The 16,219-nt window shown below is 50.6% G+C and overlaps 1 protein-coding gene across 9 annotated transcripts in view; it reads left to right on the top strand.

The window, feature by feature from the left end:
- The window catches only part of DHX30 (DEAH-box helicase 30), a 29,189-nt gene that overhangs the window by 5,075 nt on the left and 7,895 nt on the right, over positions 1–16,219 (top strand). For 4 of the 9 annotated variants that reach the window (XM_018066791.1, XM_018066784.1, XM_018066785.1 and 1 more), the window contains 4 exons: positions 3,835–3,930; positions 5,015–5,043; positions 11,183–11,313; positions 11,945–12,055. In XM_018066791.1, the coding sequence (XP_017922280.1) occupies positions 5,037–5,043; positions 11,183–11,313; positions 11,945–12,055 (249 nt within the window). In that variant the 5' untranslated portion in view covers positions 3,835–3,930; positions 5,015–5,036. Of the gene's footprint in view, positions 1–3,834; positions 3,931–5,014; positions 5,044–9,051; positions 9,316–9,377; positions 9,542–11,182; positions 11,314–11,621; positions 11,753–11,944; positions 12,056–16,219 lie in introns of those variants that run through there. The other 5 variants (XM_018066788.1, XM_018066790.1, XM_018066789.1 and 2 more) reach the window with 3 other exon arrangements.

Below are 16,219 nucleotides of genomic sequence, written 5' to 3'. Positions count from 1 at the left end.
ATGAAAATGGATTCTCTCCTGGTGGGAGTGTCTGAATTAACAATACTGATTTCTTAAAGAGATGGACAGCCCGATAAAACTAGAGTCCTCATCCTCCTCACTGTGGTAGGGACATGGTACCAGGTGAGAGAGTTTCGGGGCAAATTTGCTTTCTAGCCTTTTCGACTTCACTTTCTAGGCTGGAAATTGATTTGTTCAAGCGGTTTTCCATCAGGGATGACACTGTTAGCACTCATCTTAGTGGGAGGCAGCAGAACCTGACTGAGCCAAAGCTGCCGACCCCGATGCCCAATTTACATCAGGCTTCTGTGTCTCACTGGCCCAGGAGGCTTGGGTGGAGACCAAGCCTTGCTATGCCTTCTTCTTCACTATCTAAGTGATCATAGGGTTGTTCTAAGGATCAGATGAGTTAATATGTATAAAGAGCTTAGAACAGTGCCTGACACCTGGTAAATTCACAAATCCATGGTATTAAGTAGTTTGAGGACATAGTAATCAGACACAGTCTGAATTTGGGGCCTTGCTTTCCACACAGTTTAGTATTTTTACCAAGAGCTGTCTTATGCTTGAAGGTCTTCAGGAAAACCATTAATCAGAGAGGGTAGCTTATTTGAATATTTTCCTTCAGGCAGACCTATCTTTTCGTGGCTGTGAGGCTGAATACCTTCTCCTGTCTTCTGAATGTGGCTCTCGTATTTGGCTTGCATCATGACCTTGACAGTTGGTCATGATGGGCCTCCCAGTTGGCACTAGTGGTAAAGAACCCACCTGCCAATGTAGGGGATGAAAGAGACACGGTTTTGATTCATGGGTCGGGAAGATCCCCCACAGGAGAGCATGGCAACCCACCCAACCCACTCCCAGCATTCTTGCCTGGGAAATCCCATGGACAGAGAAGCCTGGCGGGCTACAGTCCACGGGGTCACAAAGAGTTGGACATGGCTGAGCGACTTAGCATACACACACGCCCAGCCTTGTGACACTCATTGTTGTATAGCACTTCTTTTTCTCCTAGGGAGTTTTCTGTGTTTCTTTGTTCCTCGTGGTGAAATTATGTGCTCCCTAGGGCATTATGAATCTTGAGAGAAAATGTTAACATGGTGTAAGGTTTGAGTCAAACTGGCTAGGGTTCCAATTTGGTCCCCATTAACACTAACAAGGTGTTAACTTACCTGTTTCCCTACCTTTCGGGGTGCAGTGAAGACAGAGGTGATACATGAAAAGTTTTTGGTTGTAGTCTGTCCCTGGCCCTTAGCCATGGGTTGGCAGGCACTTGATAAATGTGAGTTGATCTGTTTGGGGTAACAGCCATATAGCTCATGTTTTTCTGGAGAGGGACAGCCTAGCTGCAATATGCAGTGTGCTGTATGGCTGCAAAATTGAGGACCTGCTGTGTACAAGCCACTAGGGTGGAGATAGGTGTGTTTCAGAGATGATTTCTGGTGCTCGGGGGTTTATGTTCTCAATGGGCTGGGCCTTTTTATGGTTCTGAAGGTAATGGCCCTAGCAATTCCCTGAAGCATTATAGACAGTGGCCCAGTGGGTCTTGTGGCTACCATCTTTCCTATTATGTAATTAAACAAAGCTGCCAACGTCTGCCAACTAGAAAACTTGTGTGCCTGGTAACTAACCTGTTATTAACTTTGCCAGCATCTTAACAGTTTTCTTGTCTCAGCTGTAATGCCATCAGAAGCATGCCACAAAGAGCTAGCTGAGTCTTTCTTTTACAGTCCACAAAAAACTTTGAAAAATACCATATCAACCTCAAGAATGTACAATTTTCCTCCAGCTCCAGTGGTCAGAAGAGGACTGTGTGATGTTGTTGTGGAATTGTAACAACCTTCCCCCAGTTACTGGAAATGCTTAATGGAATAAAATAATCATCAAATCACTTATTCTTTTTTTTTCCCCCAAGCCAGCACCCTTGGATATGAATGAAGACCTTCCTCAATCAGGAAAGGAAAGGTTCAGTTTACAACCTTAGCTTCAAGACAGAGCCAGAATTAATTCCAAGATAAACCTTGATCTTAGGCACTTGGTTCCAGAAGTAACAGCATTTCTGCTGTGACTCCACCTGTGTTTTCCACAAAATCACACACCTATATATAATGTTTTAAGAGGGTTTATGGCAGAAATCAGAGAAGGCAATGGCACCCAACTCCAGTACTCTTGCCTGGAAAATCCCATGGATGGAGGAGCCTGGTAGGCTGCAGTCCATGGGGTCTTGAAGAGTTGGACACGACTGAGCAACTTCCCGTTTACTTTTCTCTTTCATGCACTGGAGAAGGAGATGGCAACCCACTCCAGTGTTCTTGCCTGGAGAATCCCAGGGACGGGGGAGCCTGGTGGGCTGCCGTCTGTGGGGTCGCACAGAGTCGGACACGACTGAAGCGACTTAGCAGCAGCAGCAGCATGGCAGAAATAGAGTTGAGGCAATACACTGGCAATATGACCAGGATATGACAAAACTGTCATGGGCGACTAGGAAGGAGCTTTGGCCCACCGAGGCAGGCGGCTTAGGGTGATGCTGAGAATGTACAAGGAGCCTTCAGAAAGCAGAGCGGCAGCTGCTGAGACGGAGGCGGAGCCCTGCGCCCTGCGGGGCTAACCCTGAAGCAGAGAGTGCTGCTGGGAATGTAGGGGAGGGGGCCTTGAGTGCAAGTCGGTGCTTCCCCCAACACTGTACTATGAGAAAGATTTCAGAAATCCTGAAATGGTGAAGCACTTCTATAGTGAGCGCCTGTGTGTCTACCACCTCGATCCCCTGCAGGCACTTGACTTTAATTTAAAAAAAAATAAAGCTGAAGGGGCTTTTACTTTTCCTGTTGAAAATGATCATTCCACTCCCACCTTTCAGTTCCTTTGCCTTAGCAGAATTAGATTTGAACCAAAGGTTCTTACATTTCACTGATGTCATTCCCCCACATTTGCCAATCATATATGAGCTAATTTGCATGATAGAAAGAGGCAACATTTTTGCACTGTGGGCTGTTTCTCAAGTGTGTAGAGTGTGTGTGACTGTCTCTCCCTGCTCCTTTTCTCCCCCATTTATTGTAGCAAAACCTGTGGGGCGGAGAGCAGAGAGCTCATGCACCTTTTCCCCCAGACTGGTGTTCTCTGATGTTGTCACCACTTAGGTGGTTTTAAAGACCTTACACCTTCCTTAGCCATAGATTTCCACCTTCCCATGGAATGCTCAGTGAGCATTTTAATTTTAGTTCGTGTATATCAAAAATTTGGAACTTCCTAAAAATGTACTTTTAGGTCACTGATGGATAGTATTTAGTCTCCGAGTGAATGGAAATATTTGGAATGGTAAATCATTAGCTTCAAGAAAGAGAAGACTAGAAAGTGTGGATCTGATACTGGCTCTTGGGGAGGACACCAGGAGTCAAGTAGTCCCTTCCCTCCCCAGTTTGTAGAGAGAGAGAGTAATTTGGGATCCAGTGGCTCATATGGGGAGCCTATAGCAGATGCAGGGATAGTTTCCATAAGTGAAGAACCCTGCCGATTTTCTTGGTACCACGAGACTATGGAGAAGCTTATGGGGTGGGCATTACACTCACAGAGGGTCTGGAAGAACTGGGACACTGGGGGGGCTTCTTGGAGAGCCGAGGGGAACTGAGGCTGTCATGTATCGCGTCTGTATCTATAAAACAACTGCCTTCTTTCTGAGCGGTGTTGGTGGCACTGTTTCTCAGAACCTGTGACTGGCTCCAGGTGCTGTCCTGTTGCCCAGAGCTCCTCCTGGGTGCTCTGGGGTGAGTCATTGCAGGGGTCTGTAATGGTGAGGGGTGAGACCTCGTCACCCTGATGCCCTCTCTCTTTCCCCAGATCGGGCCCAACACAGGCAGCGTCAGTGCAAACTTCCTCCACCCCGTCTTCCACCCATGTGTGTCAACCCTGCCCCTGGAGGGACCATCTCTCGAGGTAAGGGAGGAGCCATGTCTCCAGCACCAGCTGGGTCCAGGGCCTGCGGGGAGGCGGGCGGCACAGGGAGCCTGGGTGCCAGGGCCGTAGGCCTCTGGAAAGGGAGTGAGGAGGAGCAGGTTAGCAGAGCTCTTGCTGCCCTCAGGGGGACATCATTTGGAACGGTCTGGATTATTTCATGATGCTCGGCCACTTGGCTTAGACCCTACTGTCTCACTGGGCCTCCTCGTGTGACCAGGGACAAAGCCTAGGCTCCGCCTGGGTGTCTGGCTCCAGGGCGGAGACGCAGAAGGCTTGGACCTTCTAGGCAGTCTCGGCTCCGGTCTCAGAAGATGCAGGGCACTCATAGCAGGGTCAGAGCAGGGAGCCCGGCTCGACCCAGAGCCCTCCTTCTGGAGGCTTTGGGGACACCTGACATCACCATCCTCTCTCCTCCGGTGCCTCAAAGCACTTTACTGACATTCAGCTCTGCCTTTCTGGCTGTTTGGCAAGGTAGGCTCTCCCTTTGACCGGGAGAATATCAGAGCCCCGAGACAGGTGGCCGCTCACCTCAGAGCCCACTGGCACCCAGGGCTGGGCCAGTCCTAGGACCCAGGGAAGCGTCTCTGCCTGCGAGCGTCTCTTCTCTCCCCTCAGACTCAGATCTTCTCCAGCTTTGCTGAGAACAGTGCTCCTGGCCCACAGCCCTCTTCCCAACTCCACTGGCTGTCTGTCTCCGCTCCCTCAGGTTTTTAGTGGAAGAACACTATGACAGTTCCTAGAGTCTTTGCCTTCTGTGAAGACAGCATGTCCACTTGAGGCTCTGTCTGTAAAGTGCTTTGAAGGTCAAGAGCTCAGGAAGGGTGCGGGGAGTGCCCAGCGCCTCCGGTTCTGCAGCGCACGCTGCTCTGCCCACACGGTTTGTACACGCACTGCCCCCTGCTGCGGTGGCCCTGACTACAGACAGCAGCGTAGAAATCAGTCCTTCTGGCCCCTCTGCCCATTTGACTTAGGTATTAAAGAAATGCCACCCCCTACCGTTGCCAAAACAAGAGTTGATTGCCCTTTTTTCTTTCTTTCTTAAAATGCCCTGTAACTCGAAAAGGCTGAACGTTAACATTTCCAACATGGCAGGTGAGTGGCTCTGAGAGTGTCAGATGTGCTTTGGCTAAGCTTACAGATGGTTAGCCGGGATTAACCAGGCAGCATGACTAGGCAGTGCCTCCTGGAGCACACGCAGAGAAGGCCACTGCTCTTGGGAGCGGCAGCTGCCCTGCACTGTCGGCCCCGGAGGAACAGACACCCCCCACCCCTGAGCCTGGTTGTCTTCTCACAGCTGCGTCTCCAGAAGGCATCTGGGTGTGTGCATCTTTGCCTTCCCCGTCTCTCTTTTTTAAGCTACAAAGAGTGCTTGCCTCTGTTCCTTTGTGACGGGAGCAACAAGCCCGTAGTCCACGTGACTCTTGGACCTTTCTGCCATGCTCTCTGATTCCCTAGAGGCTTTGCTGGTACCTCTGAAGAAGGAAGTGCGAGGCAGAAACAGTCTCTCTGGTATTCAAATGGGAGACTAGTGCTCGAGAAACGGTGGCCACTGAAAGAGGTTACAGTGCCCATCCGAGTCAGATTTGAAATTGGAAAAAAAATATCACCTCCTTTCCCAATCTACCCCTGACTCGACCACCAACCTCTAACCAAGGCCTTGTTCCAAAGTCAAGGGTGAATAAATTAAGAACCTTGTCCCGTCCCCTCCCCTGGGACTCTTTCCCACCACACAGATCTGAGATGTAGAGCGCTGGAAAGTGACACAGAATAGTTCACCTTCCGGCAGGATCCCGGAGACCACAGTACTGGTCCTGTCCATTTGCTGGTGTAGACGTGTTACCTCTTGGTGTGGTGGTTTGCCTCGGGGACCTTGTGGCTTTCCATACATTGATGGGAAAGCTGTGAGAACGGGTAAGGTGGTCAGGGTGGTCCCCTAGCCCCTGTAGGTCCCATTACCTTTCTTGTTGCCGAACTGATGGACCATTTCTTGCCATATGACTGTCCATAAAATATCAAACTCTGACTAGGTGGACAGGACGTTGACCCTGGTTTTAACAGATGTCAGTGGCCCTCTGCTTTCCCTCCAGAAGTTCTCTGGTCTGCCCGAAGTACAGACTATCTTGGGCTTCCTCCTGTTGCTTTTTCCTGGGGCCAAAGTTTAGAATCCTCAAATTGCCCTCCTGCGTATTCAGCAGATTTTTAACCTTAAGTGCATGCTGCTAGATGTCACTGTTTAGCACTTTGAGTACCCGATGTTGTGCTTGATCCAGAAGTGATGGAGAGATCTCTGAGCCAATAAACCCTTCGTTTTTTCAGAACTTCCCTCCTTTTTCACAGGCAGAGGAGTCAACTTTCTCTCCCCAATGAATGGACAGTAGAAGAGAAGGCTTAATGTTGGTGGAAAGGAACACGGGCATGCCTGAACCCCCTTTGATTTTCTTCAAGGTCCTCTAAAGCAGGAGTCGGCAAACTTTAAGTCAGAGAGTACACGTTCCAGTCTTGGCAGGCCATGTGGTTTCTCATGCAGCTACTTAACTCTGCCATCATATCACGAAAGCAGTAATAGATAACCCAGGAACGAGTGAGCAGTAATAGATAGATAGATAGATAGATAACCCAGGAACATGAAGCCATGTTCCAACAAAGCTTCAATTATAACAACAGGCAGTGGGTGGGTTTCGTCTGCAGATAACAGTTTGGCCACCCCTCCTCTAGACTAACCGAGAGATCGCAGAACCAGAGGGGTTCTAAGACCTGGTCTAAGAGTTGCCCTCATTTTGGAAAAAGCAGTGAGGTTTGTGGAGGTGAAATATTTGCTCAAGGTGACACTAGCTATTAGAACCCAGATGGAGAAAATGAAATAGGAAAAGAGGGCAGAGAGCTTACCAGAGAAAGAGCTAGTTGGTTGGCATCCATCACCTGACTTTTTTTTTTTTTACATGAAATCTCACACATTTGTTTGAGATATGTTTGTAAAACAGACAAAACAGTATGATGAATCCCTGTGTACCTGGCTTGAACAATGAACAAGCTCATGGCTGATCTTCCTATCCACTTTGTACCCTTTGGCAGCAAATCCATGAAATCCATAGCATTTCAACCTTAGCTTAAGTGACTGTCAGAGCAGAGTGCTATTCTGCGGGTTTCTCAAAACACAGGATGGGCCCAGGCCCTACTTTCCAGAAGGTCTAAGCTGTTGCCTCCTTCAGCTTTCAGATACCATAGTTTTCAAAATTTGGCCTCAGCTGCTGCCGCCACTCCCTGACTTACTAAGCTTTTGGATTCTTTTGAGGGAATTTGGGCTGCTAACAGTCCTTGAAAACTACTACTGAAGCTGGGTGGATGCCTTAGCTTTTGGCAAATTAAAGTGCCACTTGGCCACATTCAAAGCTCTGGTAGCATCATTTTCTGCTCCAAGGGTCTTGCCATTCCTAGATGGATCATAACAACCGGCAGTGGGTGGGGGTAGAGGGGTTTGACACAGATGGTGATGTCCCTTTGTGAGGTCAACCATGGCGCCAGGGCCACCTTCCCTTTTTCCCGCTTTTATGGTTAAACACTGAGATGGGGAGGGAGGAACAAGAGTTACAGCTGCCCCATTCTGCCCTGGATCTGCTTCCGAGAGCCCTGTCTCCCATTGTCTCAGACCTTAGAGGGCAGAGGCGTCTCTGTCAGAGCACTCGGCAAATCCCTCTTCCAAACATCCCCATTTTATCTTTTTATAAAATATTTATTATTTTTTTAAATTTTACTTTACAATACTGTATTCATTTTGCCATACATTGACATGAATCCGCCACGGGTGTACGTGAGTTCCCAATCCTGAACCCCCCTCCCACCTCCCTCCCCATATCATCTCTCTGGGTGATCCCAGTGCACCAGCCCCAAGCATCCTGTATCTTGTATCAAACCTAAACTGGCGATTCGTTTCTTACATGATATTATACGTTTCAATGCCAACATCCCTATTTTATCTTAACCACAGCCATACCAAGTGAGTAGAGCAGGTTCATCCTCATTTTCCCCAGAGATAAAATGGCCCAAGGTTCACAGCTGGTAAGTGGTAGGCTTGGAATTGAGCCCAGGTGTTAGGACTTAAATCCCATGTTCTTGTTATAGGCCAGCGGTTCTGAGTGTGACCCCAGACTGGGAACCTCAGTATTATCTGGAAACTCGTAAGAAATGCAGGTCTTGGACCCCGCTCCAGAGCTAATGACTAAGAAACTGTGGAGGGTGGCTCCCAGTAACATTTCAACAAGCTCTTCAGGGGATCCTGGAAATCTTACCTAGAATTATAAAGCAAACAAACAACAAACAGCTCCCCCCCCCCCCCCCCCACAGCTTACCTCCAGCTGCACTGCTTGCCTCTTACAAAGGCCTCCTTCCAAGGGACTGGGACCCTGAGGCCCTTGCTGTCACTGCCCGGCCCCAACATGCAGTTTCAGTCTGATTCCCACCTGACCCAAAGCCCTGCCCCTCAGTGCAGGAAGAGGCAGAAGAGGCATGAGCCTGGCTAGAGCCCTGGGGGCGCGGTTTGGAGGCAGAATCCCGTCTGGCTTTCACACACGTGCGGAACAGCAGCAGCTTCAGACTTTCACTGCTGCACCAGCTCAGTTCTTGGGCACAGGGTCTGAATCGGGTATTTTTCACCTTTGACTCTTCTGGAGATTCAGTCTGGTTTGCTAATATTCAAGAGGTCTTCCCTGTCCTGGTTCCAGATTCTTCACTTGTTGTAAGCCATTAAATGAGGTGGATGTGCCCCAGCTTAGCAGTAATCGCTATCTTACAGTCCGCCTGCTGGAGTGCAAGCCAACTGGGCACGTAGAAGCGATCTACCAGCCCTGGGTAGGACCCAGAGGGAACTTCTACTTCATTTCTCTGGGTGGACATTGAGCTAAGGCCTGTACTGTTTCCCGAAAAACCCCACACTCTCTTCCGGCCTTCAGATGACGAGTTTGTGGGTTTGGATTTCCTAGGGGAGTGATTTCTGCAGGATCCCAGACCGATCCAGTCGACGCACCACCGGTCGACTGGAGTGTGATGTCGGCTCGGTCCCGGGTCCGCCCGTCCGGCAGGGGGCGCGCGGTGCCCGAGTCTCCCGTTCCTGCCCTTCTGCCCGGCCCCTGCCCGGCTCCGGAGTCGCGGGGGCGGGCGGGAGCGAGATGGCGACCGCCAGGAGACTCATGGCGCTGGCCGCCGGCGTCTCTCCGCGCCTGCGGCCATCGGGTCCCCGCTCCATCGGGCGACAGGGAGGCCCGCGCGGCCTCTCGACAGGCTGCTCCCGCCCCGACCGCACCCAGGAGGCCGCCGAGGCCGAGGCGGCCCCCGGCGAGCCTGGGGAAGGCGATGGAAGCATGGTGAACGGTGAGGGCAGTGGCGGGGCAGCCAGGCTGCGACGCCCTTGACTCCTGGGGATGGCAGAGCTAGGGGCGCGGGCCGGGGTCGGGCCCTCTTCGGTATGGCTGAGACAGCCATTCAGTGTCGGGCCGCAGCCCAACTGCTGTAAAACTCAGTGTGGTTCAGGTCCAAATGGACCCCAAGCGCAGAGGTCTGGGACTGGAGCGCCTGCCCTGGCAACAATAGGTGAGAGGTGCGTACCACGAGGGAGCTGGGGAAAACAGGTGAACGTCCAGTTCCTGCCAGGGCGGTGGTCTAGGGTTAGAGCATCACGGGTAAGCACATCCTTCCCGTTGTAAGAAAAAGAGAAAGCTCAGTATCCATCTGGGACGTTAAGATCTGAAATAGAGACAGAATGATTGGTCACAGTGGATCCCAGCGCTTGCCTCCTGAATAGTGCAGGAGATGAAACTAGTAAGAGCACCCCTGCCGACCAAGGATGGACAGAGTGTGCTAGCCTCTGCCTCTCTATAGAGCTGGAGTGGGTACCCCTGCACATCTGTATTATAGGTGTGTCTGATGGGCTACTTAAAGTTACGCCCTCCTGTGAGGTGGAAGCCCTTTGAGTTTGCTTACATACTCTTTCTTGGCTACTTGATTCTCAGTAGTTTTAAGAGTGATCCTTCAGAAGGAGATAGGGCCAGGCAGAATCTTCCCTCTTGGCCAGTTGACAGGGGAGTCTTCTCCAGGGAAACAGTTTGAACCCAGGCCGCAGAGTTACAGCAGAGCTTGTGGAGGAGCGTTTTCAGGACACAGAGACTTGCCCAACACCACGGCCATTCTCAAGTGTCCTGTGGGGATCAGTGTGCAGGGCTGTGAAGACGTTCCCCACGAGACTTATGATCGATGCACACAGGTGCATATATATACAGACACACACGCACACACACACAGGCCCTATAAAAAATATTTTTTGGAGCTGAATTATAAGCCAGAGACTGTGGGTGGAGAATGAAAAAGCTCTCCATCTCCTCTGACTCTGCATCTCCTGAAGGTCCACTCTGGTGCTTTGGGACTCTTCCTTCTGTTTTCAGTCACTCTCAGCAGGATTCTTCATGGTCTCTCTTAAGTCCTGTGTTTGGCACAAGCTGCCTCTAGGTGGACATCTCACCCATTTGTGCTCTGGAATTGATCCAGAGTGCAAGTGAGCAGATGTAAGGTATCTCTCATGATGTCTGATGCATCCTGCCTCCACTTGGTTCACTGCAGTGAACTCCTGGGAGGACCAGCTCATGCCTGTGGCTCAGCTCTGGAGGTCTCTAATCAGTGTCCCTGCACATAATCCGGATGAAAGGGGAGGTCTTTTGCAGGGTGCTGAGGTGTGATGGAGAACTGCGGCTTGGTGTTCAGACTCTGCAGGCATTCTTCCCTTTTGTGTATCTGTTGTTTTAGGAGGGGCCTTGCGTTGTCTTGACCTCCAGTGTGTGTACGTGTGCCTGTGTGTGTGTGTGTGCCTGTGTGTGTGTGGTTGGTTTGGTTTTGTCTATTTAGTGCTTTCTTTCAGACATCAGATTAGGGGGGTTGCTGTCATCTAGGCTTCTATAGCTGATGTGTAAAGTCAGGAGCTTGGGTGAGGAAGAGGATGCTGGCTGGTTCCCCTCTGGTGTCTGGGGCATTGACCCTTCTCTTTCACAAGGAGATGCTTGTCCAGTGGGTCTAGGTCCACTGTCCCCTGTAAACCCTGAAGCCATCTGTCCCTCCTTTTTAAGATGCTCCTGGGTGGTTTGGGTCGCGAGCCAACATCCTCAGTATCCAGCCCAGGGTTGCCCTGAAGCATACCCCACAGAGTTTTTAAAGCAACACAACTATAATGCTTTTGTCCTTATTTTCTTAGCTTCTAGGGACCTATTAAAAGAGTTTCCACAGCCCAAAAATCTTCTCAACAGTGTGATTGGAAGAGCCCTTGGCATCTCACACGCAAAAGACAAATTGGTCTACGTGCATACAAATGGACCGAAGAAAAAGGTATGGTGGCAGGGAAACACGTTGGTCTGAGCCTCCGGAAGGAAACCAGCTGCCCTTTGCTCCCCCGGATTTCTCGTCAGGGAGGCCACAGTGGAGGTTGTTTGAATTGCGAATGGTCAGCAGAGAATCTCAGAACAAAGCTAGGTCTGGAGCAGAGTCTGGTTTAGGGAAAGGAAACATGGGCAAGTGAAGCGAGATGCTCTCTCGTCTTGTGTGAGACAGGCCACTGTAGTGGGCCCTGGTATTGGTCCTTCCTCAACTTCCTGGAACTGTAGAGGGTTAGGGTTGATGATGATTCCTGCTCCCAGAGTCTTGTAGGTCCTGGGACCAGGAAGCACGCAGGCAAACCATTCTGAATGAAGATTTTTAAGAATAAGGGTGGGTCCCACCTTGCCCTCTGGCTGGAACATGGCACTTTGAAGAAGCAAAGCAACTTGAGGTGGGACAGTGGCTTGGTGGGGGCGGGGGGAGGACTGGAGCCTTCCAAGGAGCTAATGATGGGGTCGGGGTTCTGTCTTGCACCCAGCCCTGCTGCCATGAGGCCTGCAGCTTTCCTGTGGATTCTCCGTGTGATTTGTAATACCTTTGTAGTCCAGAGGCAAGGGTTCTGATTCTCTCTTCTTTTTCTCAGAAAGTCACCCTCCACATAAAGTGGCCCAAGAGCGTGGAGGTAGAAGGCTATGGCAGCAAGAAGATTGATGCTGAGAGGCAGGCTGCAGCCGCGGCCTGCCAGCTGTTCAAGGTGACCCTCCCCTCATGAAAACCACGCAGACCTCCCTCCTGGGAACTTTTTGCAGTAATGGTCTTCCTGGGCCCAGATGCTCCTAGGTTTAGGATGGCAGAGTGTTCAACCACTCAACCTATCCTAAGCCCTTTTCATCATGTGGTTCCTTTTTGCTTCAGCCATTGAGGGAACAGATGGATATTATTTTCTTGCCTCCGTAGTTACTCACTTTCTGTGGTTTCAGAAACCACAGCGAAGAACCTGTTTGTGGGGAGCACTCCCTCTGTGCAAACAGACTTCTATCTTGGCTTCTGTTCTCTCCCTGTTATTTCATAAAGGTTTTTCCTTGTGGCCCCATAGTCCTCTTGCTTACAACGAAAGAATCATAGTCATTTCTCTGTCACTTTGCACTGATCGGACATGGGTTGCTTTGAGCTGTTGGTCAGGCGGCAGTTCCCAGATGTTCACTGCTGCTCCCAGTCTTTCTTTCCCTTGCTGACTGACTCCTTTCATGGCTGTGCCATCCTTGGCTCTTCCTCACATATCCTGGTCTTTGCTCTGCCGGGGACAAAGCTGTATTCCTTCAGCTTCTCTCCCGCTCACAGTCTGCAGCTTCATTGTCCTGCTTCCTTCCTGGATCTGAGGAGGAAAGTCCCTCTTCCTATCCCGGGTCTCCATACAACCCTTCTCTTTTCTCTTTCCCCTCTCTGTGTCTTCTCCATCCCATCTCTCACCCTTTTATTTAATTTTCCAATCCTTCCTCATCTGATTCTTTTCTGTAGGCATCAAAACTTCTTCAGTGTTGGGTAATCCCCTCGCGGTCCAGTGGTTAGGACACCGTGCTTTCACTGCCGAGGGCACGGGTTCGATCCCTGGTTGGGGAACTGGGATCCTGCAAGCAGTAGAGAGGCTTAGCCAAAAAAAAAAAAAGGCTTCAGTGTTCCGATCGCTCCCCCGGCCCTGCTTCCCCGCACACAGCTCTCCGTGCTTGCTGTCTGCTCCCCTCGAGCGCCACAGCCCTTGCTGTGGTCCCGGTTCCCTACACATCCCTGTGGTGTTTGACGGTGATTGTCGGCTGACTGGGGCAGCTTTGCCAGCGCCCAGCCTCTCCCCAGGCCTCACTCTGCTTGAATGTCTGTGGCTTCGGCCCCGTGGGGCGTCTTTCTCAGCCAGTGGGTGTGCCTGCTCTCCTTTTCTCTGGCTCATTCCAGGTTCCTCTTCGTCTCCCACTCTGTAAATGTCTCCTTTTCTGTACTCCTTCCCCCGGTGGATCCTGTCTCTCTCAGAAGTTCAACCATCCTTTCTTTGTTTAATGTCTTGGAAGTTGCTGTCCCTCATTGAGTGCCTCTACCTTAGGGATTCTCAATTAGAGGGGATTCTTCCCCCTAGGGGACACTTCATAAGGTCTAGAGACATGTTTGGTGGCCACAAAAAGAGGAATGCTGCTGGTATAAGGCCAGGGATACTTCTAGATGTCCTGTAATGCACAGGACAGCCCTCTCTGATAAAGAATTACCTAGCCCCAAATGTCACTGGGTTTCCCTGGTAGCTCAGATGATAAAGAATCCGCCTACAATGTGGGAGACCTGGGTTCAATCCCTGGGTTGGGAAGATCCCCTGAAGGGGGGGCCTGGCAACCCACTCCAGTATTCTTGCCTGGAGAATCCCCATGGACAGAGGAGCCTTGTGGGCTTCACTCCATGGGGTCGCAGAGTCAGATACGACTGCGCAATTAAGCACAAATGTCAGCAGTGCCGAGGATAAGAGGTGCTTTTCTACCTGGATGTAAAAGGCACTTTAAACCGAGACCATGCGCAGCAAGTTGTGCTCACGTTCCTCCCCAGCCTGTTCTGTCTCCTCTGTCTGTGCTCGTAGTCTTGTTTGTTTGTATGTTTAATTGTGGGTAAAAAGTTTGCTCTCTTAACCGCTTTTCAGTGTACGCTTCAGTAATAGTAAGCACAGCCACATTGTTGACCAACCAATCTCTAGAACTTCATCCGCTTGCAAACTGAATCTCTGCACCCAAGAAACAACTGTTCAACCTAGTCCCTTCCCCAGCCCCTGGCAGCCACTGCAACAGCTTATGGGAAAACCTGAACAAACTTTTTGGCCAACCCAGTTCTTTCTGTTTCTGTGAATTTGACTACTCATCATATAAGTGAAACTTGTAACTGCCTTATTTTACTTAATGTCCTCAAGTTTCATCCATGATGTAGCAAGGGTCAGAATTTCTGTGTTTTTAAAGGCTGCTATATTCTATTGTACGTATATATTCATTTTGTGTATCCGTTCATCCATTGATGGACTCTGGGGTCCACCTTTTGGCCAGTGTGAATAATGCCGCAGTGAACTTGGGTGTACAGATAACCCTTCAAGACCCTGCTCTCAATCCCCAGAATTGGAATTGCTAGATGATATGGTAATTCTTAATTCTTTGAGGAACTGCCGTCGTGTTTCCATAGTGACGGCCCTACTGTGCCTTCCCCCAGCAGGGCACTAGTGTTCCAGTGTCTCCACGTCCTCCCCACACTTCCTAGGTGTCTCCGGTAGGAGTCTTGACTGATGGTGTTGGAATGGGTGTTGGAATGACACGCTGAGTTCGCCTTTAGGAATAGTCCTCAGCAGCCGCGGCAGGGTCAGGCAAGCCCAGAGTCGGGGACCTGGAACAGGCGCGGATGCCGGTAGCAGCAGGCAGGAGCTTTTCTCTGGGGTTAAAGAGCTGCAGAGGTCAGTGGAGGGTCCGATGGCGGAGGCAGCAGGAAGAGCAGGTGGTGGGGAAGCGTGAGTGGGCAGAAAGAGCCCCTGGGAGGGAGGCAGGCCATGCAGGGAGCAGGCTGGGAGTGAGTGGGAGGCAGGGAGGAAGAGCTTGCTGTCGCCTTGGGGAAGGCCAAGGGAGAGGGTGTTGCGTGTGTTTTCCGTATAATCAGACGGTCCATGTAAACAGTGAGGCAGAAGCATGCAAGCTGAGCCTGGGGCCAGGCACCCGTACTGAGCGGTTATGGCTTTCCTGCATGGGGGTGTGTGTGGCGTGCCCTTTTCCCGTCTTCTGTCACAGCATCTTACTGTCCTAGGATCTTCGTGTTCCTCCGTAGAGATCTGACAGTTTGGCCAAGGGCCCAAAGAGTCTGTCCACACCTTGATTGGAGTTACGTCACATGGCTTAATTCAGGAGGCTTTGCTCTCCTTGGGCAAAAACGTTTCATCACAGGAACTCCCTTTGTGTCCTTTTACCAAGTTCTGTACCTTTTAAAAAACATATATACATGGTCACTGTTGCTGTTGTGAATAGGCTTTACCTGATACCATTTTAAATTACAGCTGGTTCTTTCAGAAACCTGAGGGGAGAGTTTTCAGAAGGGCGGTCACTCCTCAAGTTGTCGGGAGTCAGGTGGGGCTGAAGCTGCCCGGGAGCGGCGCCTGGATTCCAGCGCCCACCGCCCACTGTCACGTGTTGAAGCCTCTTGACTCATCTGCGGCTTGCCTCTCTTGTCTTTGCCCCTCGCAGATTGAGCTTTTGAACCTCGTGCCCTCTTCACATGCCACTCCTGTTTGTTCTGGCCCCTTGCTTACTGTTTGCTCCTCAGACTCTGGTTTTCTGCGCTTCTCTTCTGCCTCAGGTTCAGAGCTGCTTGAGGGCAGGGACCGGGTGTCCCTCGCTTGGTGCCCAGAGTGCCAGGCGTGTTGCTCTGTCCATGTTAGAGACTTGGCAAATGTCTTGTTTGATTTTCTCTAGAAGAGAATGTTTTAAAATAATGTTTTTCTGTAATGGCTTTAAAAACATTTGGTGTTAGTTCTAGAATAGGTTCCCAGTGTAGGATTCTTGTTTCAGAGGTCTATCTGTTTTACAGTATAGACGGCATATTTCCTAATCACCCCACTCACTGAAGCTTTCTAGATCACTTTGTGAATGCATCTGCTTCCTGTTGCGCTATGGGGTTTTTAATGGGAATTTTTCTTTAGTTTCTTGGTCTTTTGTCTAACAGCTGTAAGAATTTACCTCGTCATTTTCATCTGTTGATGCTAGACAGTTTAAGTGCTCTCTCTCTGCCCAGTTCTGGGCCAGGCCTGAGGTGAGCAGATAGGTGAAAAAGCATGGCTTCCACACACGAGGGGCCTACAGGGTAACTGGGCAGGCTCTGAACAGCCTGCGGTGTGAGGGTGCTAAGGGCCCTCACAGCGCCC

This window comes from Capra hircus, chromosome 22 (genome assembly GCF_001704415.2).
Source record: "Capra hircus breed San Clemente chromosome 22, ASM170441v1, whole genome shotgun sequence".
NCBI lineage: Eukaryota > Metazoa > Chordata > Mammalia > Artiodactyla > Bovidae > Capra > Capra hircus.
This window is presented reverse-complemented; position numbering and strand designations above follow the sequence as displayed.